Source organism: Neoarius graeffei, chromosome 15, assembly GCF_027579695.1.
Source record: "Neoarius graeffei isolate fNeoGra1 chromosome 15, fNeoGra1.pri, whole genome shotgun sequence".
Lineage (NCBI taxonomy): Eukaryota > Metazoa > Chordata > Actinopteri > Siluriformes > Ariidae > Neoarius > Neoarius graeffei.
In genome coordinates, this window is record NC_083583.1 from 21,160,712 (window position 1) to 21,183,442 (window position 22,731).

General features: G+C 44.9%; 1 protein-coding gene across 3 annotated transcripts in view; it reads left to right on the forward strand.

Annotated features, from left to right (window-relative positions):
* Window positions 1-22,731, forward strand: part of traf3ip2b (TRAF3 interacting protein 2b) — a 27,378-nt gene continuing 4,647 nt past the window's right edge. Inside the window, exons 1-6 of one of the 3 annotated variants that reach the window (XM_060940988.1) lie at window positions 1-90; window positions 2,710-3,368; window positions 7,101-7,165; window positions 13,436-13,541; window positions 13,837-13,934; window positions 14,016-14,084. In XM_060940988.1, coding sequence (XP_060796971.1) covers window positions 2,723-3,368; window positions 7,101-7,165; window positions 13,436-13,541; window positions 13,837-13,934; window positions 14,016-14,084 — 984 coding nt within the window. In that variant the 5' untranslated portion in view covers window positions 1-90; window positions 2,710-2,722. Of the gene's footprint in view, window positions 91-2,709; window positions 3,369-3,496; window positions 3,540-7,100; window positions 7,166-13,435; window positions 13,542-13,836; window positions 13,935-14,015; window positions 14,085-22,731 lie in introns of those variants that run through there. The other 2 variants (XM_060940989.1, XM_060940990.1) reach the window with 2 other exon arrangements.

A 22,731-nucleotide genomic window follows, 5' to 3' on the forward strand; every position in this document is an offset into this window, starting at 1 on the left:
ATTAACTTCACTAAACATCTAATCTACACAAAACACAAAATCAATACACAAGTGCTCTGACTGGCGCTCTGACCTTTCATCCATCCTCAAGTGAGTTTGTGATTATTTACTCATCTTAGTTATTTTTTATTGTTGAATACTTTTTGGATTAATCTGCACTCTCAACAAAGGTTGCCCAGAAAAGTCTATACACTTTAGACATGTTTAATTTCAACAAGGTTATCACCAGTATCAATTGTAATTTATCATTTATGTAATGCAACATTATGTTAATTTAATTAGCTTATAAATATACAATATTTACATTTATCTTTATGAATGTACTTATAGTCCAGCAAAACAGAATAACTTACCAGTTACACTCAGTCAACCACTGGCACTGTCAACATTATTAAGCTAATTAAGATCAAATTTAGTCTATTTTTCTATCAAATCAAGCATGCCCATTGAGTAATGTTAATCATAAAATGCAGTAATCACAGTGGATAACTGACAGAGTTTGTTTTATTTTCTATCTAAAGGAGCTTTTAAAAGAAGTGTTTTACAGATGTGTGTGATGATGGAGGTAGATACAAATACATAGATAAAGTTCAGTTGTGGGTTTTTTGTACTTGCAATGTCTGCAAAAATTGAACACACTGTAAGGGGGCTTTTTTTTTTTTTTTGCAGCCCTAAATAATACTAGTATGTAAGAACTTGTGCCTGTCTGTACTGTGTACAAAGCCCTAGATTTTCACCTATGACATGCATATGCTGGCCTCATTCTTGCACCACAAAACCTGGGCTTTGACAGATTTCAAGTGTGAGCTTAGATGTTTTCTGCACCAATTCCTATCTGTGAAAGCATAAGAACAAAAACAACAAATGTCATTGTCAGCACCTTTTTTTCCCTGCATTCATGCAAATGTTACAGGCATGCTAAAGTATTATTATGCCTGTTATGAGTAATCAGTAAAGTATGTGGTTGTTAACTTCCTATCTGATTCCTTAATTAATCTCTGTCACATTGAAACTGGCATCATAAATACTCTCAGGATTTGTTGCTGTATAAACTTCTCTTCTTTGAGAAAAGGCGTCTTTGTTGCTTTTTGCATTGAGAATGATCCCAGCCAATATATACGTCTGGTATAAACTGGTTGAAGTATGTGGCCTAAGCATATTAGCATTCCTTTCTCTCTTCCTCACACTGTAATTTCACTTTTTCCTCTCCTTTTTATTTTTTTTTATTGTTTTATTTGCTCAAATATTGTATTTTATAGCTGTGACTTCTGTGCGACTTTCTTCTTTATAACAGTAATCCATTTTTTGCTGCCTAGATAAATTAGCTTACTAGTTATTTATAGGCAGCATCATATCCTTCGTATGTATTAGTTTGTGTGTGTAACTCAGTTTCTGTGTGTGATATTTACTATTATTGATTGATTGATTGATACTAATTAAGTGCATTTTATGGTTTCATTCTGGGCCCAGGCAGAATGTTATGGGTTTTAAAGTGGCACTCAAATAGGGTAAAATGCATCACAGCTACATACATAGGCCCTGCTTTTTTGAGGCCAACGTGGAAGACATCTGGAGTTTCTACACTCTAAAAGTTCTGGGTTATCTTTACAACTTTATGACTCATTTGCTGTGTTTAGCTTGTTGGGTAAGGTAGTTTCATAAAAATGACCCAAAGTGGGTTGATTTTGGAAACTGAATGGGTACATTGCATCAAGATACCTAGAATTTTCCACTGCTGTCTGTCACACTGGTTCTCATTTAATTTATAATTTGGCTAAAGCATTCAAAATGATATATTTTTGTAGACATTACATCAGCAATAAATAAATAAATAAATAAATAAAGCATGCAGTTTGCCTTGATAGTCAAAGTTAGTCATCTGACAAACAAGACAAATTAGTATTTCTTGTGAGAATATTTTCAAGATTAGATCAAATTCTTAATTATATTTACAGTAAACATTAAATTACCTTATTTCAGGCTGCAACTTTACTATTAATGTTACTTCTAGCTAGTAAAAATTCTCACATTATCTCTGTAACATTATATCAGATTGATGCCAAGCACTGGAATCAAATTAAGTCTAATCCTGTGCTTGATAGTCATCTCTCCTGATTTTAAAATGTCCATGGATATAATAGTGAATTATAATGTTTTAGTCAACTTAGACTGCTGTCACACTAGATGTGCTTTCACATTAGGTGTTGCCAATTTTGCTCAATTTGCTCCTGGTCACAGACAGGCATGGCATTGTCAGGATTCAATCACGACTTCCCAATGATTTTCTGTTGCACCATATGGGAGCCTTACACATTAGATGTTTTGGGAGAAAAATATCACTGTTTGAAACTTCTTTTGTGCTTGTATAAAAAAGCTGCTCAGGCAATATGTACACTGTAACCATAAGAACTTGGGTGTCTACAACCCAGTATTGTAGTTATGTAAACCATTTTTTCCTTAAATGCATGGTGAGTCAACAGCCTAACCCAGCTTCACTTCGTTAAAACAACCCATGCTGGTATAGTCCATATTGGACCCAAGGCTGAGGTTCCAAATTGACCCATAGTTACTTTTAACCCAGTAATTTCAGTGTATGCTTGCATTGGGTCTCCCTAAGGATACCAGAATAACCAAAGTAATCCAAGACTAGTTTTGTAGTTTGTCCAACACAAAAGGATATATTATGGAATATATATGGTTTCTTTGCAGCTCCATCAGCCACATGGCTCATCAAGGTCATCATCAAAAATCATTAAACTATCCTGAGGAAAATGATGAGACACAGAGTGAGGAATTCCTGCCTGGGCTTCTCCTGGCCCCAAAGACCTCTCTTGATCACTCCACTGTCCTCAAGAGGGTGGTGAAAGGACCGACATTTAGCCACCAACACAACCCTATGATGTCCAGTCTTACCCAGTCCTGTGTAAAATTTATCCAGCATGATCATTTAACCAGACCATGCCAGCACCCGCTGTACCCCAACCAGGTTGATACTGACAGCAGAAATCTCAGGGCCCAACATGACTGGCATTACCCCAGCTACCATAGCACAAGTCTTGGAGGGTGTCAAACAAGCAGTCTACCATCGTACTTGCCCTCTACTAAGTACCAGACTTACCTGGGGGCCAGCTATGTTTTTCCCAGTTGGTATCACTCCCATCTGGGTACACACAGCCTCAGCCTTAATAGTCTGGAACAGGCTGGCTCTCTGCACTCTTTTCCTACAGACAGGTCTTCTGTACACACCAACCAAGTGAAGCCATTCCCTAGCCTCCACTGTGGGTACAATGGTCCCATTCCATTCCAAGTAGACCTTCAGGATCATCTCATCCCCAAGCCTGGATATCAGCCACTCCACAGACTCAAAGGTATCCAAACACAGCCAGTTAAAAAAACCCTGGACTTTCATCAAGTGTAAATGTGGATAGTATTTAACCAATATTAATATTTCACTGTAAGTTAAGTATTGTGCGTTTACTCTTCTTATACCCCACAGACCCTGAGCTATTAGAATACACACATCCAGGTAACACTAAAAAGTGAGTAGCTGAATCACTTTTGACAATCTCATCTCATTATCTCTAGCCGCTTTATCCTTCTACAGGGTCGCAGGCAAGCTGGAGCCTATCCCAGCTGACTATGGGCGAAAGGCGGGGTACACCCTGGACAAGTCGCCAGGTCATCACAGGGCTGACACATAGACACAGACAACCATTCACACTCACATTCACACCTACGGTCAATTTAGAGTCACCAGTTAACCTAACCTGCATGTCTTTGGACTGTGGGGGAAACCGGAGCACCCGGAGGAAACCCACGCGGACACGGGGAGCACATGCAAACTCCACACAGAAAGGCCCTCGCCGGCCACGGGGCTCGAACCCGGACCTTCTTGCTGTGAGGCGACAGTGCTAACCACTACACCACCGTGCCGCCCCACTTTTGACAATATTGCAGTATAAAAATAAAGAGATATGGGTCTGTCTCAGAAACTGGGTACTGTGGGGGTACCCCACTAAATATATTCACAGTCAAACTATACAGTTTTGAATGGTGATGTTGGTTTTAATTTGAAATAAAATGATGAAAGAAATAATACAGCTAAAACAATCTTTGATGTGAATATTCTATTCAGAATTTGGCAAAAATTTTGCTAATTTGTGGAAAAATGGCGGCTTGATCTGGGACATGATAAATGGTTGACTACATCACATTTCCTTAAAAAGGTTGTAGTCCACTGAAAAGTCTACAGTTATCACTAATTGTATTTTAAGTTGTAACTTTATACACCTAAGGATCGGTGCGCTCACAGAATAATCATAAACGTAATAAAACATCATGCAAAATATTTGATCACCGTTGTAACTCCATTTTCCGCATACCCAAAACCAATACGATCGTGTGTTTTGATCTAAACGGAAAGCCTCAGGGTCAAGGTCACTACCTCACCAAAAGTAGTAATATAAAATAATAATATAATATAGTAATAAAAATACCAACGCTCAGAAGATCCAAAAACACAGTAAATACTAGGTCCAAAAAGAAAAGCAAAGTGCAAAACCAAAAAGACAAGAAACACGGTACAGAGGAAACTGGAGCTAAACATAACAGCACAAAGACTCCGTGACAAGAGGACTGAACTCAGGGGTATAAATACACAAACTAATTAAGGACAGGGCGGGGCAGGAAACAGGCAATAAGACAAAAACAAAATACAGAACACAGTGGTGACCTCTAGAGGCCAAAACAAACATGACCAAAAAAGGAAATAACAGCGGCCTCTAGAGGCCAAAACAGTCCCAGTCCTAACATGTTTTTTAAAACGAAAGCTGAAAGTTAGGTATGGAGCACTTGCATGTGACGTCACAGCCGATCCAGATTGTGACAGACGCCATCTTGTCGGTCAAACGCCATATTTCCGCCTTCTACTTCTGGTTCTACTTCTACCTTTTCTTCTGGAAAACCCTACTATATACAATTCTACTACAATGGCTGCGGCTACAAGCTCTCCCTACCTGTGCACATTTTTTATGTTTTTTGTATTTTTGCGTGTTGTTCGTCTGTACCGGACTTCAATATCCACTACAACCGTATGGACTTACTGGACATTGGTTTCCAACAGAAAATGATGGTTTGTAGCGATTTCCATCGCATGCACAACATTCCGGACGAGATAGCGAGACCAGCGGGGTCTCTGTGGATTGTTATCGGAAGCAAAGCGAAGGAGGTGGCGCCAGGAGCGGAAGCAAAAGCGAGGCTGCAGAGCCGGCCTGTTGACTAAGCTCAGAAAACAGCCACTCAAATCTCCACTGCCAAGCCTCTATCTCTCCAACGCCAGATCCATGGTAAACAAGACGGACGATTTGGAATTACAGCTGGAATTACCTTATTCTACTGTATTCTATAATCGGCTGGTCAGTGCTATACTAGATACTGATATAGTGTTAGTACTCAATACTTAAGTGACTTACCCGTCCAATGAGGATAGTTATTTTCTTGTTTACAAGATGCCACATCTGAGTCGCTGACAAATCCTGAATTTCTGTAAAGATAACTGTCCAGAGATTTATAAGCACGCAGTGCTTCACCACTGAACAGCAAGGGAAAGTTGATGAGGTAATTATACACGTCTGGGTATTCCGCTGGCAGTTCAACATCCACTGACACGGTCGTGAAAACTCCGTCCGGTAAGCCATAAGGGTCACTAATCTGTAGGTCATTTATTTTAGACATATATCTAGTTATCTGTTCATTAGAAAAATGAGCTGTGTAGTCCGTCGGTTGAAATTGATCCATTCTGTACACGAGTGCAGCAGTATTCAGCTGTGTTTTTTACCGACAAGATGGCGGCTGTGTACTTTCCGGTCACGTGACTGCAAGATCTCTATAGAATATGTTTCTTACAGAATATGTTACAATAGTAGCTGGTCTTGTATGAATTTCTGAGCTATAAAATGAGTTGTGGTCTATTTTTTACCATAGCGTGTTATTTGTGTGCGGGGAAGGACACACATTAACAATCTGCATGTGTAGAATGGAATTTTCCACTCCAACAGTTAGAAGTTGATGGTGCTTCCATTTGCGGTCTTTCTGTCACGCAGGTGATCTGTTTAGATGTTATGACTGAAAAAGTGAGTTTTGACAGTTTTATTTTGTTTTAGTCTTGCAGTATAAGGCAATAGAATGTTTCCTTTTCATCTTACTTTCATATTTCATAGTGTTTGCATTTTTTTGGCCAATATTTTGCAACCATGGTCAATTTAGATCGAACTTTTGATAGAATCTACGGCCAGTCATTTTGCCCCGCCCCCACTTTGCGCTCTGTCCGGTGCGGTAGTGATGTCCCGGTGCTCGCACGCTGCAGCAGAGACCCGCACGACCTTCAGCCGGTACAGTAGCTGTTCTTTTACCACCGCCGTTATTCTCATCTTTCCGGTGTGTTCTTGATTTTTCCATTGTGTCCTATTTCGCCATATCAAATACCCAAAATGTATCATATTATTCATATTTAAGTGAATAATCAATTCAGGTCATCATAACTTGGCATTTTTAACCCAAGCAATCAAAAAGAGGACATTTATTCAATATTTTCACTCATCTGTGAAGGAGGGGCTTTAATTCTTCATGATGTAGTTATTTTATATGTAAATCAATTTTACAAAAGCATTTGAATTGTAATCAAAAAAAATTTCCACAGTGGAGGCCAGATAAAGCAAGATACTATCTTTATTCTTATGAAACATGACAAAAGAAATGTTGAATGTTCGGTAAATGCAAAAAAAATTAGTAAAATTAGAAAATTTATTTTTTGACCATAATGTCCCAAATGGGAGACCAGTTTCTGAGACGGACCCATATACCAAATGACTTGTAAGGACTTATTATTTTGTATATGGTTAAGTGTTCTATTTCAGGATGTCTAAATTTTGCTTGGACATTTCATTGAAGAAATGAAGGCATATTAACCCCAACATTAAAAAAAAAATTCTCATTTTCTATGTGATCAGACTAGAGTTTCCAGAGATCTTTATGAACAAAGTGTAATTATATAGGAAGTGGAAAACTTGTGGTTGTGACTGATAGAGGTTTCTTCTCCACAGTGGTGATGTTTCTTACAGACCTGGGCAGAAAAGTCCCTGCAGCACACAGCTTTCTGAGGAACAAAGTGAGTGTTCTTAATAATCTATTGTGTAGCAGAAATTTATGAGACATTCATTTTTGGCCAGTGTGCACAATGTGCTACAACACAAGGCTTAGTGTTAAATCATTTTGAACACACTTTCTTTGTGATGCTTCCTCTGTAAGGCTTTGGGGAACCCATGCCATGAACAGAAACTAAATGTGATTTGAGTTTTGGTCTTCCGTGGTCATGCTCACACATGGTTTTCATCATATCTACAGTATCAATCCTTCCATATAACCTGGAAAGGGTTTGTTTCATCACATAACCTTCACTACAGGAGTTTCTCTGGTTTTAGCTATTGACCGGTTTTAGTTCTCATTCTCAGGGGCGGTCCTGGGGGTGGTCCGACCGGGCAGCCGCCCAGGGCGGCATCGCGGGGGGGCAGCACGAGCGCAGGCGCGAAAAAAAAAAAAAACGGTCCCAAAAAAAAAAAAGGTCCCCCAAAAAAACCCCCCGAAAAAAAAAAAAGACGGGCAGGGGGGTGAACATTTTGGATGGGTAAGCCCAATACCAAAGTTGCGCAGGTGACGTCATCAGTGTATGTGCTTGTCGTAGCCCCATAATATGCACAATCCCGCCAGCGGAACGTTGTACTAGTCATCAAAAAGACTTTACTACCATAGTACTACACTACTATGACATTACACAGAGTCTTAAGTAATACATTACGACTTGACCATTGCCATTCTGGTAACAGCAAATTTATAACGGGCCGTGTCCGCGACGTACAACACACGACGAGAAATGTTTAAACGACCATGTAAAGCTGTTAACATTCTGTTGGGTAATACAGAGCCCAACGCGGGGCGGCACGAGCGTGGGCGCGAAAAAAAAGCAGGGGGTTTCGCCCGGGGAGTAAATCACTCTAGGATCGCCACTGCTCATTCTACACTAAATCACTGTGATTGGATTGCAAATAACATGGCTTCTCACATCACTGCTATGCTGATGACAGACAACTCATTCTACAGCATGTCCTAATCCACAAGTGTCAGAAAATTTTGAACTGCCTTTCTCACATTTCTTGTAAAACTAAAGATCAGCAAAACAGAACTGCCCACCATCTTTTAATGGACTTTGTATCACAGCACTTTTGAATTCTCAAATCCGATTGGTCAAAAGGTTTTCTATAACAGCAACTCAGATAGTAGTTCCGGCTATAATTAAAAATCACAGGTTTATATAAATCCACTCATTCTAATGTTATTGTTTTACAATATAAAAAGCATATAATTCTTTTCTTTGAGGAAACTTTTTCCCTTTTTGGAAAGAGTCTTTAGTGTTAGCATTTTGTAACATTCATAGGTAAAGCTGTTCCTTTAAAGTCTAACTTCACCCCAAGCTCTGAGCCTAACTTTACCCACTGCATAATTTTTAAAAATGCTAAAGAATGCTAAGTGGTCAAGGGGCTGGGACATACACACACACACACATATATATATGAGCGAGAGAGAGAGAGACCCCGTTTACACGTAGCCGGGTATCTATAAAAACGGATATTTATTTATGCAGTTGCACCCATCATTTACACGTAAACGGAGGTTTCAGTCACTGAAAATGGCTGCTTTTGAAAACTCCGGGCAAAGTGGAGATTTGTGAAAACTCCATTTTCATGCCTGCATGTAAATAGTGGAAAACGGAGTTTTCTCCGTGTTATGGGGAAAACGGAGTTTTAGCATTGTGATCTGACGGTCCCTCCTCCTTGGCTTTCTATTTGTTTGACATGTTTTTGACAGCCTTCCCTGGCTGTTTTTGAGCATTGTGTAAACGGAATTATTTTCTAGTACGTGGAGGAGAAGATACCCGTTTTCATAAATACCCGGCTACGTGTAAACGAAGTAAGAGAGAGAGAGAGAGAGAGAGAGAGAGAAGTGTTTTACTGGGAAATACGTCACTTGTATTTTTCATACAAACTACAACCAGGACATTGAGAAACATATTTTCCAACATCTTCACCAGTGAGAAACTCAATGAATTGCTTTGATTAACTTGTGTAGTTTTTGTTTGTGTGTCTATATAATAAAAAGAAAATTGCATATTGGCTTGAAGATATGAAGTTTATCTTCTTGTCTTGAAAAATAACATCCTTGGACATCATCATGCTCAATAATTAAACAAAATTAGCCTAACAAACTTCCAGTCCTACTGCAAATCTCTATAAATTATGTGTTGAATATTGTTACCTTTGCTACTGTCACTATCTATCCACATAATATCTGTCTGTCATATCATACTATACACATCTAAATTGTATACATAATTTAAAATGGGGGGGAGGAGAAAGGAAAAAAAAAATCCACCTCTCAACAACTGACGCGTCGTTGTCTCCTGGCTATCAGCTGGGTGTGGCGGCCACCAGTGGCGCGCATTGCTGCATCTGGTGGCTCATGCGGGTTGAGACGGGGCAGTGCATAAACTGGTGGGGCTGAATACCAGCATGCAGCAGATCAGCCCAGTACAATGCTTGCTACTGCACATTGCAACCTAGACAGGCCACACAAGTACTGCGCACCCACTGCTGAACCATGGTGATGATATCCAAGAATGCACAGCTCAGTTCTGCACAGCTTCCCACCTAGCAGCTTGTCATGGTCACCTGGCAACAGTAAAAATGCTCCTGGAGGAGGGTGCTGACGCTCAGAGCACCAACTGTCCTGCACAATACAGGCCATCTGGTAGCTGATGGTAGTCATGGCCAGAAGGACAGTGAACTGCTGGAGAAGTGGCCTGAAGTAGTTGTAAGGCAGAGTTGGACAATGCTGCGAGCTATCAACTGGCTTCCCCAGTACAAGTGCTGCCCTGTGTCGGCTGGTCTGGTCTGCTGGGTATAATGGTGTGTGACTGTCAGTGGTTGCCTTGTCCATCTTGGGACCTGCCTACTTCACTAACAGCTGAGGGATGATGGGGCTTTTCTCTCCTTTTTTACATCTACCATACATGATCATTGTATGAGTGTTACGTTTTTGTTGTTGTTATTGTCTGTTTGCTTGTTCTATCTTTCTTGGTGTTTTTTTTTTGTCTTCTTTGTCAGTCTTGGGTTTTTCTTTCTGATTTTTTGTATATCTTGCATACATTTTGTCTTGTCTTTCTTCCTGTAGCCTCTAAGCAAATAGATAGATAGATAGATAGATAGATAGATAGATAGATAGATAGATAGATAGATAGATAGATAGATAGATAGATAGATAAGACACAGGTGTGATTGTTTTGCCACTCACCTTCCCTGGCCTTGCTCTCCATTCACAAACTGGTGCTTGACCATGCCCCCGCTGCCATATACCCCCGCTGCCCAACTCAGGCCAGGGAGCCATCCAGCCTGCAGCCAACTCTCTTTCTCCCCTCCCCCCATGGGAAAGATAGTCCGCTACCACCATGTGTGCCCCAGGCCTATGGATCATCTCAAACTTGAAAGGCTGGAGGGCAAGATACCAATGGGTCATCTGAGCATTGGCATCCTTCATGCAGTGGAGCCACTGGAGTGGTGCATGGTCTGAGCAGAGGGTGAAAGGGCATCCCAGCAGGCAGTACTGGAGGGTGAGGACTGCCCACATGATGGCCAGACACTCCTTTTCTATGGTGCTATATTTCGTCTCTCACACCGAGAGTTTTCAACTTATGTACAGCACCAGGTGCTCATCCCCCTCCACCAACAGCCTCCAGCCCTCTGCCTGACATGTCCATCTACAAAATAAAGGGGACAAAAGAGTCAGGGCAGTGTAACAGTGGCCCCTCACACAGTGCACCCTTTACCATGGTGAATATCTGTTGGCACTGCTCCATCCACTGGACCAGATCTGGCACCCCCTTTTTAGTGAGCTCAGGTCAGTGCACTGGTAACATCCAAATAATTAGGCACAAACCAATGATAGTAGCCAGCCCCAGGAACTGCCTCTCCCCCTTTTTGACCTTGGGCCTTGCTTGGACAGGTCGCAATGGCTGTGGTCTTGTCAATTTAGGAATGCACCTGCTCATGACCCAAGTAGAAGCCCAGACACCATGCTTCCAACCGCCCAATCACACACTTTTTTTGGTTAGCCATGAGTCCCGCATGTCTCAACGACTCCAGGATGGCCCTGAGGTGTTTCATGTACTGTGGCCAATCATTGATATAGAACAATACCATCCAGGTAGGCCATGTCCTAGGCGGCATGAGGGAGGAAGATTTTGTCCATGAGCTGCTGGAACATCACCGGGGCCCTGAATAACCCGAATGGAAGGGTGACTGTGGCAGCGTCGGTCTGTGAATGGAGGGCGGAGTCAGGGAAGGTAAGTGGTAGAATCACTGCACCTGATGGGAATTAACCTGTGTTTGTGTGTCTTCCCCAGTGACCATGCCCTATAAGAGGAGAGGGAGAGCAGAGGAGGGGAGCTCTCCCCCAACCAGAACACTTGTGTGTGTGTGTGTGTGTGTGTGTGCCTGGGAGAGTAGATGTAAAGCTGAAAAGCTAAAATAAAAGGGTTTTTGAGAACTCAGTTCTGGCCTGCCGTGCCTCTGTGCTCCACCCACCTGGTCTGATTCTACAGTGACGAACTGGTGTAAGCCAAACAGGGTCAAAAAGGCCATTTTCTTTTGAGATAGAGGAGTCAAGGGGATCTGCCAATATCTCTTTGTTAAATCCAGTGTCGAGTAAAAATGAGTGGCACCTAACAGACTGAGCAACTCATCAATGTGAGGCATTGGGTACATGTCGAATTTAAACAGAGCACTTACCTTTCTGTAGTCTATACAGAACCAGACCGACCCGTCAGCCTTGGTGACCAAGACCACTGGCCTGCTCCAGTTGCTGTGCAACTCCTCAATTATTCCCATTTCAAGCATGGCCTTGAGTTCATCACAAACAATTTTCTTGTGTTTAGGTAAGCAGTAGGGGCAGCTCTGTACCCCATCTCTGGGGGTGTCCCAATGTGGTGTTCTATGAGGTGAGTGCAGCCAGGAAGGGGTGAGAACACATTGGAAAATGAATTGGGATGGTGAGAGGTGGTCTCCACAGGGGGCTGGAGTGGGTTGAGCGGTTACTTTCATTTTTACCTCTGGCCCCAGCTCCACCGTCTCTGGAACTACCGATGCCAACACCATGGGGACCCCTTCATTCCATAGTTTAAGCAGGTTGAGGTGGTATACCTGCCACACCCCACCCCATCCATCTGCTTCACCTCATAGTCTATGTCCCCAACTCGCCGTGTGACCTCAAAGGGCCCTTGCCATTTAGCGAGTAATTTAGAGCTCGACATTGGTAATAGCACAATTTTTATTCCCAAAATTGGATGCGAACCGATACCAGTAGGTATTTGTGAACATCCCTGTGCACACACAGAACCTTCACCAAATGTGCTGTCCCCAATGCCTCATCTTGTATCAAGGTTTGGTGGATGGAGATTTGATTACAGCCTGAATCCACCAACGTGTGATAGATATTCACCAGTATGCAATACACTCCGGCCTGATGAAGGGCAGTCTCTGGCGCTCTGTCCAGCGATGTTGGGCACTGGCACTGGACCCACTCCATTGTACCTACTGGCAGCCAAGCAATTAATTACTCCAGGGCCACCATGTCGATGATTCCCTTGGCATTGCAATCTTCCGCCCTCAGCCACCACCAGCAGGCTTCCCAGAGCTGTTGGCCAAATACAAATGGCTGGCCAACCTCTTCCAGGGTCAGCGCATGGAAGTGCTGCTGGTGTTGCTCTGGGGTGCGGCCGACGTGTTGCAGGCTAGCTCGCTTTATGTTGGCATAGTCTAGCATGTTGTCTGTGAGAAGTTGCTGAGTGACAAGCTGGGCCTCTCCAGTCAGGAGCAGCAGTGGGAGAGTCACTTGCTCCTCAACTGGCCAGCCCCACATATCCATGGCTTGCTCCAAGAGCACCAGAAACACCTCAGGGTCATAGTGAGGCCCCATCTTCGTCAGGGTGACGTGGGGGAAGCCTGTAGACACAGCAGCCGGAGTGCCTGCTGACATGAGTAGGTTCCGGAATACCTGACGATCCTCCTGCTGGGCCTGCAGTAAGGCTTCAAAGAGCTGCTCCTGTTCTTTGCGCAAGGTGAGCAGTGCTTGGTGCTGATTTTGTTGGGCAGTGGCATGAGCATGGACAAGGTCCTTAAAGGGAGAGGACTCTATGCTAGTGATTCCCTTCTGTGTCCCGGGTTTTGGCACCGGTGTGGTAATCCCTGAGGTATGGAACACTGAAGCACATGACAGGCAGGTTTTAGTTAACTGAGCTTTCTTTATTATGCTTATTATCTTGGCTCTTTAGCACAGCAGCTTTTCAGCTGCGAGGAGACTGGCATGTGTACTCGAGCTGGGAGAACTGTCTCCTCTTGGCTCTCTCCCCCTTATCAGCCCTCAACCATCAGCGAAAGGTGCACACACACACACACACACACACATCAAATAGACACAGGTGTGATTGTTTTGCCACTCACCTTGCCTGGTCTTGCTCTCCATTCACAAACCGGCACTCGACCATGCCCCCGCTACCACACAGCATTATTCTCTAATCCTAATACATCCTCAGATACTTTATACTGTTGCATCTTCAGCTATTTGCACATTTTATAAGTCATGCTAGATAAGATTCTTTGTCATATGATGAAATGTGAATGGAAATATGTCATTGATGTACTGGTCTAACTACCTTTTCTCTTGCATACAAAGGAAAAGTATTTGTCACATATGAGGTGGACAATGAAGATCATCTTAAGGAGGTGATCAAGTTTGTGGCTTTGTTGAGGAACAATGGCTTTGACACGCACGTAAGAGAATATGCATCAGCTTTTGTAGTGTTTTTCTGTGAAATTATCCCTAAGTGATTAATTATTTCCATCTGTCTCCAGATTGATGTTTTTGAACAGCAGCTCTATAGCATCAATAAGATTGACTGCATGGAAAGATATCTCAATGAGGTAATGCCTGTAAAGGGTTGTTATTCTTTTTTGCTCATATTCTTTTAAGCAGCGTGCCTATCATGTAACATCAATATCTTAATCAATATTAATATCGATGGCTTATTCTATAAAAAAAAAGCCAATACAAAATCAAAGTATTGTTAATTTTAACTAGAATCTTACCTTTTATCCATATCATCATCATCATCATCATCATCTCATCTGGGTGGCCTCTACCGAGCTACACACATGGCTGCCCAGTCATAGCGATCTTGCATACAGGCTGCAAGCTCAATGGTGTTGTTGGCCCCAGGGTCCCTCATCAGCGTGTCCAGGAAAGTGGCTGAAGGACGGCCCCATCTGAGATGGCCACGGGTTGGCCGCCACAGGATGAGCCAACATACCAGAAGGTTATGGTGGCGGTGACAGGGACTAGCAAGGCCAAGTCTCCTATAACCAATCTTTTCCAAGATATAGGGGATGGCATAAATATTGGTGACATGTTCTATCCAGCTGATGTTAAATACTCTGCGAAACATGCAGGTATAGTTGCTAGTCAAGGATTTCTTCATTGCAGTTGTTAGGGTCCAGCCCTCACGTCCATAAAGCAGAACAGATTTGACAGTGGCTTAGAATCATAGCTTTAGAGCTCTCCAAGCTAGTCCCTTCCTGACCTTGATGCCTGTCTCAGACGAGTTCACCCACAAATCAAGGTACTCGAAGTCTGGTATCTCTTCAAGGCTTTGCCCCAGACTGGAACAAAGAGGCACATGACGTTTTATTACAGAGTAGGACTTTAGTCTTTGTGACATTAAATACAAGATCAATGTGGCTGCATTCTTCTTCCACGTGTTCCAGTTGTCTTTGTGCTTGTAAGACAATTTGATAACACGATGCCATCTGTGTAGTCTAAGTCTGTAAGAGACACTGCAGGAAGCTTCCGGGAATGCCTGGGGTAATCGTGAACCCAAGTTCTGGCTCAGAGTCCTGTATTTCAACAGCTTTCCTCAACACATAGTCCAGAATTATGATAAACAGAAATGGAGCTAAAGTGTCACCACGTAATATTCCCAAATTTATTTGAAATTTGTCAGAATATCCATCTGGTGTTATCACCTTGGCCTGGGTGTTTCTATACATGGCCTTAATAGCAGATAGAAGGCGAGATGGGATGTCGTAGGCTTTCAAGCTTTTTGCTCTGTTGATGGAATCGAATGCCTTATTAAAGGTGCAGCATTTAAACATGATCGATATCGATAGTACAAGCCCTCATTATAATAATGCATACAAGTGCAGCCACCTGATTAACTATTATAAGTAGCTTTAAGTCCAAAAGAACATCAAGCTTTTTGCACGTGGGCAACCAACATGGCGTCCAGGATGTGACATCAAGTCATTGATAGCCAGGTATCAGAAGTTAAGTGTAGCTGATGTAAATATACTTGTTAGCCTGGATTTAGTCAGATGAAAAAGAGTTATCTTCAAGTCAGTATGGACAGCAGAGAAACCGGATATCTGTATGAACCTCAGAAAAAGAACCATCCGAATCTGGTAAATGATTTAAGCAGCGAATCATCAGATGATTCTAATGATGAAATCCGTGGTGCTTTGCAAGTGCAAAGTCAGGAACCAGGTCAAAGGGTTCAGCAGCTATCTGGTGCTGATGTGGAAAGTGTGCTAAGCAAAAAACTGACACTGAATGCATTTGTTGTAAAGAGCACAAACTTTTATACGGGCAGTCATTGAACTCTTTCACTGATAAACCTAGTTTGGAAATGTATGTCGCACACAAGCCTGCACTGGAAATTGACTATATATAGATCATAATTGACTATATACAGACCATGCTTTACAGTTTGGCTGCATTCCGAGCTCCAACGTGCATGGCTTCTGACAGATGTAACCAGACAGCTGTTTAACATATTAAGTTTAATATTCAATCGTAACTATATAGTAATGATGTAAGTGATGGCTCTAGTGCTGGTTAACTGCTGTCCACCAGGCACCCAGCAGAGTTACGCTATAATAAATGTCATGGTGTTGTTTCTGGCGCATGGCATGCGCTGTCAAAGAAAGGAATAAATGTGTATTCGTAACTGTGATGTGTATCTCATTATTGGTATTACTGTCACAAGACAATGCAATAATTTACTGACGAAAAATACATGACACTACAGAATTAGATGGTTCATATGCTATAATAATATTCTATTCAGGTTAATTTTATGCCCTTGCAAATACATTCATCAGGAGCTCTGCTTTTAGGCACTGCCTAAAAAGCTATATTACTTCTACCCTATGTTTATTTTTCACTGCGAGTGCACTTCAAAATTAATGAAGGTGACTACTGCAGAGAGATTGCTCCTCTTTTCTTCTTCCATGATCCTACGCAGAGTGAGAATGTGGACCATAGTGGTTCTGCCCTCTCAAAAGCCATTTTGGTCCTCTCAGTCATGTGTCAATGGGGTCATGAACACGATTTAAAATCATATGATTGTACATCTTCGCAATAATACAAGAGAGACCTATTCCCCTAAAATGATGTGTCTCGGAGAGACTATCAGATTTTGGCACTGGGATAAGGCATGAGAGGGACCAAAGTTCGGGTTTTCCATTTTCCATAAGAGCCTGGTTGCAGATGCTAAGGACAATGTCATCCAGATTGCAGTTTTTCAACAGTTCTTCTACGGGAATGCCATCTGGGCCAGGGCTTTTCCCTATTTTGAGTGAATTCTTCACTTTCTTATATTCTTTGATAGTAAATGGACCATCGCTGATATTTAAGGCAGTGAGAACGGGTGGAATGTCCTTGTCAGGACTGTCATTATCTGGTAGGGAGGCAAGGAGGTTTTTAAAACAATTAAACCAGATGTCTGCTTGCTCTCCAGGGCTAGATCCTGATATCTGGCTTATTTTAGATCATTTACGTCCACTGACTTCTTTGACAACTTTCCGTGCCTCTCCATATTGTCTACCGGCATGTAAACATTTTGACTCTAGCAACCATCTTTTCTAATTCCTCGGCCTTGATGCGGTCATAGGCCTCATGCAAGTCATGCCTTGCCTGCTTAAGAGTTTGCAAGACACCATCAATGTTACTAGATGCATATGCTATCTGGGTAGCATTTACCCTTTGTTTTGCAGTAGATATTTCAGGGTGCCACGAGAGTTTTATGGTAGCTTATCTAACCCTTCTGGGTACCCATTTCTCAGCCGCTGTGATGTTGGCGTCCACAAACCTTTCGTATCTTTTAGAGGGGCCTCTACGTCCAGTATTCTGAACCCATTTCTCACTTCGATGGCGCATCATCTTTGTAGATCAGATTTTTGTGGAAAATGCTATACAGTCATAATACTGTTTACTGGCAGAGGGTCGTTTGGCAGTACGCAGACTAAGGCATGTCTTCAAAACGACAATGCAGTGATCTGAGCTGATACTACTAAAGCTATATGGTTCCGCATTAAGGACACTGTTGTGCCATTTCTTGCACACTAAAATGTAGTCTAGTTGTCGCTTGATATGGGAGGCTCAATCACAGAAAGTCCACCTGTTTCCCATCCTCTTCTGGAACTGAGTGTTAGTCACAAGTAAATAATTTTCTGTTACAAGGTCTAACGTTTCTGTTGGTGTCAGCATGGTAGGAATACAGAGCATCCTCGCTACCCAATCTTGCATTAAAATCACCAAGTATGACAAGGAAGTTGTGCTGAGGTGTATCTTGTATGCCAGTCTGAATGCGTTCATAAAATGATTCCATGTCATCTTCCTTGGTGACATTCATGGGTGAGCAGGCAAATACCACTGTTGTTGCTGGGCTACCAGAGAAATCCGCCAACATAACTCTGTGTGGCAGCGGGGGCGTGGTCAAGTGCCAGTCTGTGACCGGAGGGCGGAGTCAGGGAAGGTAAGTGGCAGAATCACTACACCCGAGATCAATTAACCTGTGTTTGTGTGTCTTCCCAGTGACCGCGCCCTATATAAGGAGAGAGAGAGCAGAGGAAGAGATCTCTCTCCTGAACCAGACGACTTGTGTGTGCGCGTGTGTGTGTGTGCGCGCGCGCGTGCGTGCATGGAAGAGAGTAATTTTGCATCTGAAAAGAGCAAAATAAAACAGTTATTGAACTTTATTCTGGCCTGCCGTCTTTCTGTGCTCCTCCCCCTCCTACGAACTGCTACAGTGGTGCTGAAACCCGGGAACCGAGCACAGGAAAAGAACAGCCCCATGGAGTCCTCCCCCTTTGCAGACCTGGTCCACGCCCTCGCCATGGCCCAGCAGAGCCAGCACCAGGCGCTAATCACCCTCCCGAAGGAGCAAGAGCACCGGTTCGAGGCCCTGGTGCTGGTGCAACAGGAAGATCGACAGGCGTTCCGGCACCTCCTCGCGTCGGCGGGGTCCACCATCTCCACCGCCGCGGGCCCTTCTTCCCTCACCCTAACTAAGATGGGCCCGCATGACAGCCCCGAGGCCTTCCTCACGCTCTTCGAGCAGGCAGCAGAGGCCTCAGGTTGGCCGGTGGAACAGCGCGCGGCGTGCCTCCTCCCCCTGCTAACGGGTGAGGCGCAGCTGGCCGCGCTACAGCTCCCTGCCGATCGCCGGTTGGCCTACGCAGACCTTCACCAGGCCATCCTCCAGGGGGTGGGGCGCACCCCCGAACAGCAGCGACAGCGCTTCCGCGCTCTGCGTCTGGAGGAAGTCGGCCGGCCATTCGCGTTTGGCCAGCAGCTCCAGGACACCTGCTGGCAGTGGTTGAGGGCCGACAACCGCGACGCCGAGGGAATCATCGATCAGGTGGTGCTGGAGCAGTTCATTGCCTGCCTACCAGAGGGAACCGCAGAGTGGGTCCAGTGCCACCGCCCAGAGTCGCTGGATCAGGCCATCGAGTTGGCAGAGGACCATTTGGCGGCTGTTCCGACGGCAGGAACCCTATCTCACCCTATCTCTTCTTTCCTCTCTCTCTCCCCCTCTCTCCTCCTGTGTCTCGTCCTTGCCTCGTTCCTCCACCGCGGAGGCAGGGGCCCACCCCGTTCCCCCACCGCGGAGGCGGGGGCCGGCCCACCGCACCTGCAGTGCCCTCCCGCAGTGCCTGCCCTCCCCTTCTGTGTCTGTCTCTCCCCCCCAGATGAGTGAGCCCCAGAGTGCCAGCGCAGAGAGGAAGCCCAGGCCGGTATGCTGGCGCTGCGGGGAGCCGGGCCACCTCCAACAGCAGTGCTCGGCAATGGAAGTGGGCGCGGTGGTTCAGATCCCCGACGCGCCAGGAGCGGCCCTCGATCGGGCCAGAGTGTATCACATACCGGTAAGTATCCAAGGGGATACATATCAGATGTTGGTGGACTCTGGCTGTAATCAGACCTCAATTCACCAAAGCCTGGTGCAAGATGAGGCATTGGGGGGAGCACAGGGGGTGAAGGTGTTGTGTGTGCACGGGGATGTTCACAGCTACCCTTTAGTGTCGGTCCACATTTTTTTCCGAGGGGAAAAATTGAGAGTAAAGGCGGCGGTTAATCCTCGCCTCACCCACTCGATAATTTTGGGGACTGATTGGCCGGGATTCGGGGAGTTAATGAGTCATTTAGTGAAGAGTGGGTCCTGCCGTAGTTCAGCAGGGGGAGGTCCCGGTGTCACATTGACGGGAGCAGCTGTCACAGAGCCGTCTACGTCATCTCCGCGTCAGAGTGAGGAGCCGCAGGCTCCTCCTCCTTCTCCCGGGGAATCCCTTGCGGATTTTCCATTAGAGCAATCGCGAGAAGAGACTCTGCGACATGCGTTTGACCAAGTGAGAGTAATCGATGGTGAAACGTTCCAGCCAAACGCCACCCCGTCCTTCCCCTATTTTTCTATTATGAAGGATAAGTTATACCGAATGACGCAGGACACTCAGACTAAAGAGCAAGTCACACAGCTTTTGATTCCAAAGAGCCGCCGGGAATTGCTATTCCCGGCGGCTCACTTTAATCCCACGGCTGGACACTTAGGGCAGGATAAAACACTAGCCTGACTAATGGCCTGGTTCTATTGGCCAGGGATTCGTGGTGATGTCCGTAGGTGGTGTACAGTGTGCCGCGAATGCCAGTTAGTAAATCCAGCGGCCATTCCAAAAGCGCTATTGCGCCCTCTCCCATTAATCGAGACCCCATTCAAAAGAATTGGGATGGATCTCGTCAGGCCATTAGATTGGTCAACACGAGGATACCGCTTTATTTTAGTTCTGGTGGACTATGCAATGCGATACCCGGAAGCAGTGCCTCTTCGCAATATCTCAGCACGCAGTATTGCGGAAGCGCTCTTCCGCATCATCTCCCGAGTTAGAATCCCGAAAGAGATTCTGACTGACCAAGGCACCTCGTTTATGTCATGTACACTGAACGAACCGTATGGGCTATTAGGTATTAAGCCGATCCGCACCAGCATGCATCACCCACAAACGGACGGTTTAGTTGAACGGTTCAATCACACCCTCAAGAATATAATTAAAAAATTCGTAAGTGAGGATGCACGTAATTGGGATAAATGGCTTGAACCCTTGTTATTTGCAGTGCGACAGGTCCCCCAAGCCTCCATGGGGTTCTCCCCGTTCGAATTGTTATATGGGCGTAAGCCACGCGGCATTCTAGATGTGCTGTGAGAAAATTGGGAACAGGATCCTTCACCAAGTAAAAACGAAATTCAATACGTTATTGACCTGCGCACAAAACTCCACACACTCACACACATAACCCAAGAGAATTTGCGGCAGGCCCAAGAACGGCAAACTCGCCTGTACGACAGGGGTACGCACCTTAGGGAGTTCGCACCGGGAGAGAAAGTACTCGTACTGTTGCCCACATTGAGCTCCAAATTGATCGCCAAGTGGCAAGGACCCTTTGAGGTCACACAGCGAGTTGGGGACGTCGACTACGAGGTGAGGCGGAGGGACAGGGGTGAGGTGCTACAGATTTACCACCTCAATCTGCTCAAACTCTGGAACGAGGAGGTCCCCGTGGCGTTGGTGTCGGTGGTTCCAGAGAAGGCGAAGCTGGGGCCGGAGATTCAAAAGGGAGCATTGGCATCGCGTACCTCTCCGGTCCCCTGTGGAAACCACCTCTCCCCGACCCAACTTGCGGAGGTTGCCCAGTTGCAGACCGAGTTTTCGGATGTGTTCTTGCCCCTGCCCGGCCACACCGACCTCACAGAGCACCACATTGAGACGCCCCCGGGGGTGGTAGTGCGTAGCTGCCCTTACAGGCTACCCAAACACAAGAAAAAAGTGGTTCGGGAAGAACTCGAGGCCATGCTCGAAATGGGCATCGTCGAGGAGTCCCACAGTGACTGGAGCAGCCCGGAGGTCTTGGTGACTCCAGTGGCTCCACCGCATGAAGGATGCCAACGCGCGGATCACCCGTTGGTATCTGGCACTCCAACCCTTTAACTTCAAGGTGATCCACAGGCCAGGGGCGGAGATGGTTGTGGCGGACTTTCTCTCCCATCGGGGGGGGAGTCGGCGACAGCTGCCCGGCCTGAGTCGGGCGGTGGGGGTATGTGGCAGCGGGGGCGTGGTCAAGCGCCGGTCTGTGACCAGAGGGCGGAGTCAGGGAAGTGGCAGAATCACTACACCTGAGGTCAATTAACCTGTGTTTGTGTGTCTTCCCAGTGACCGCGCCCTATATAAGGAGAGAGCAGAGGAAGAGATCTCTCTCCTGAACCAGACGACCTGTGTGTGTGTGTGTGTGTGTGTGTGCGCGCGCGCGCGTGCATGGAAGAGAGTAATTTTGCATCTGAAAAGAGCAAAATAAAACAGTTATTGAACTTTATTCTGGCCTGCCGTCTTTCTGTGCTCCTCCCCCTCCTATGAACTGCTACACTCTGCTAAAGTAGGAACGGATGCCACAGAATGCCTTCTTCACCTTATAACTAAGCAGAAGACCGGCACCACTGACCAATGCTTGGGCTTCATTCTGCCATGCAGATGATATTATCAGATAACGGTCTTTGACTTGACTGAACTGCAGTTCTGATTTGTGAACCATTTGGTGCGCTTGGATTCCAAGTACCTCAATGTGATGTAAGGCTGCACAAAATGATAACTGGAATGCTTTAGCCTTATTCTTGATGGTACAGAGGTTGAAGGTCCCCATAAATAACAGTTTCCTGCAACAAAGTAGTGCCTTTGTATTATTGCCACGGTCAAATGGGTCCCTTCCATAGGGATTTAAGGACCCATCATCATCAATTCCTCCTGAGGGATGACTAACACCAGAGTCCTTGGCTGCAAGTATGGAATTCACAATAATTTCGTGTCATAGCATACTCTAAATTGTCCATAGGTGTGAATGTATGTATGAATGGTTGTTTCCCAAGCCCAGAAATGGGAGGGTTGCAGCAGGAAGGGCATCTGGCGTAAAACTATGCTCCAATTAATATGACATGTGGATCAATAGGGTCCACATGGACCCCGACCTGGCAACAGTGGTGGACAAGGGAGATGATGATGATGATGATGATGTGTACCATAGTATATAACTTAACAGTGTGAAAAGTACCAGAGGCGGGGTCACAACTCCTCATGTCTCCTACTGTATGTGGTATGATGGCCGTTGGCTCTAGATGAGTGCATCCACCCCTTTTATCCATTTACAGTTACATTTAATGTCATGGAACATCCACAAAACAAGTTACTTCCTGTTATA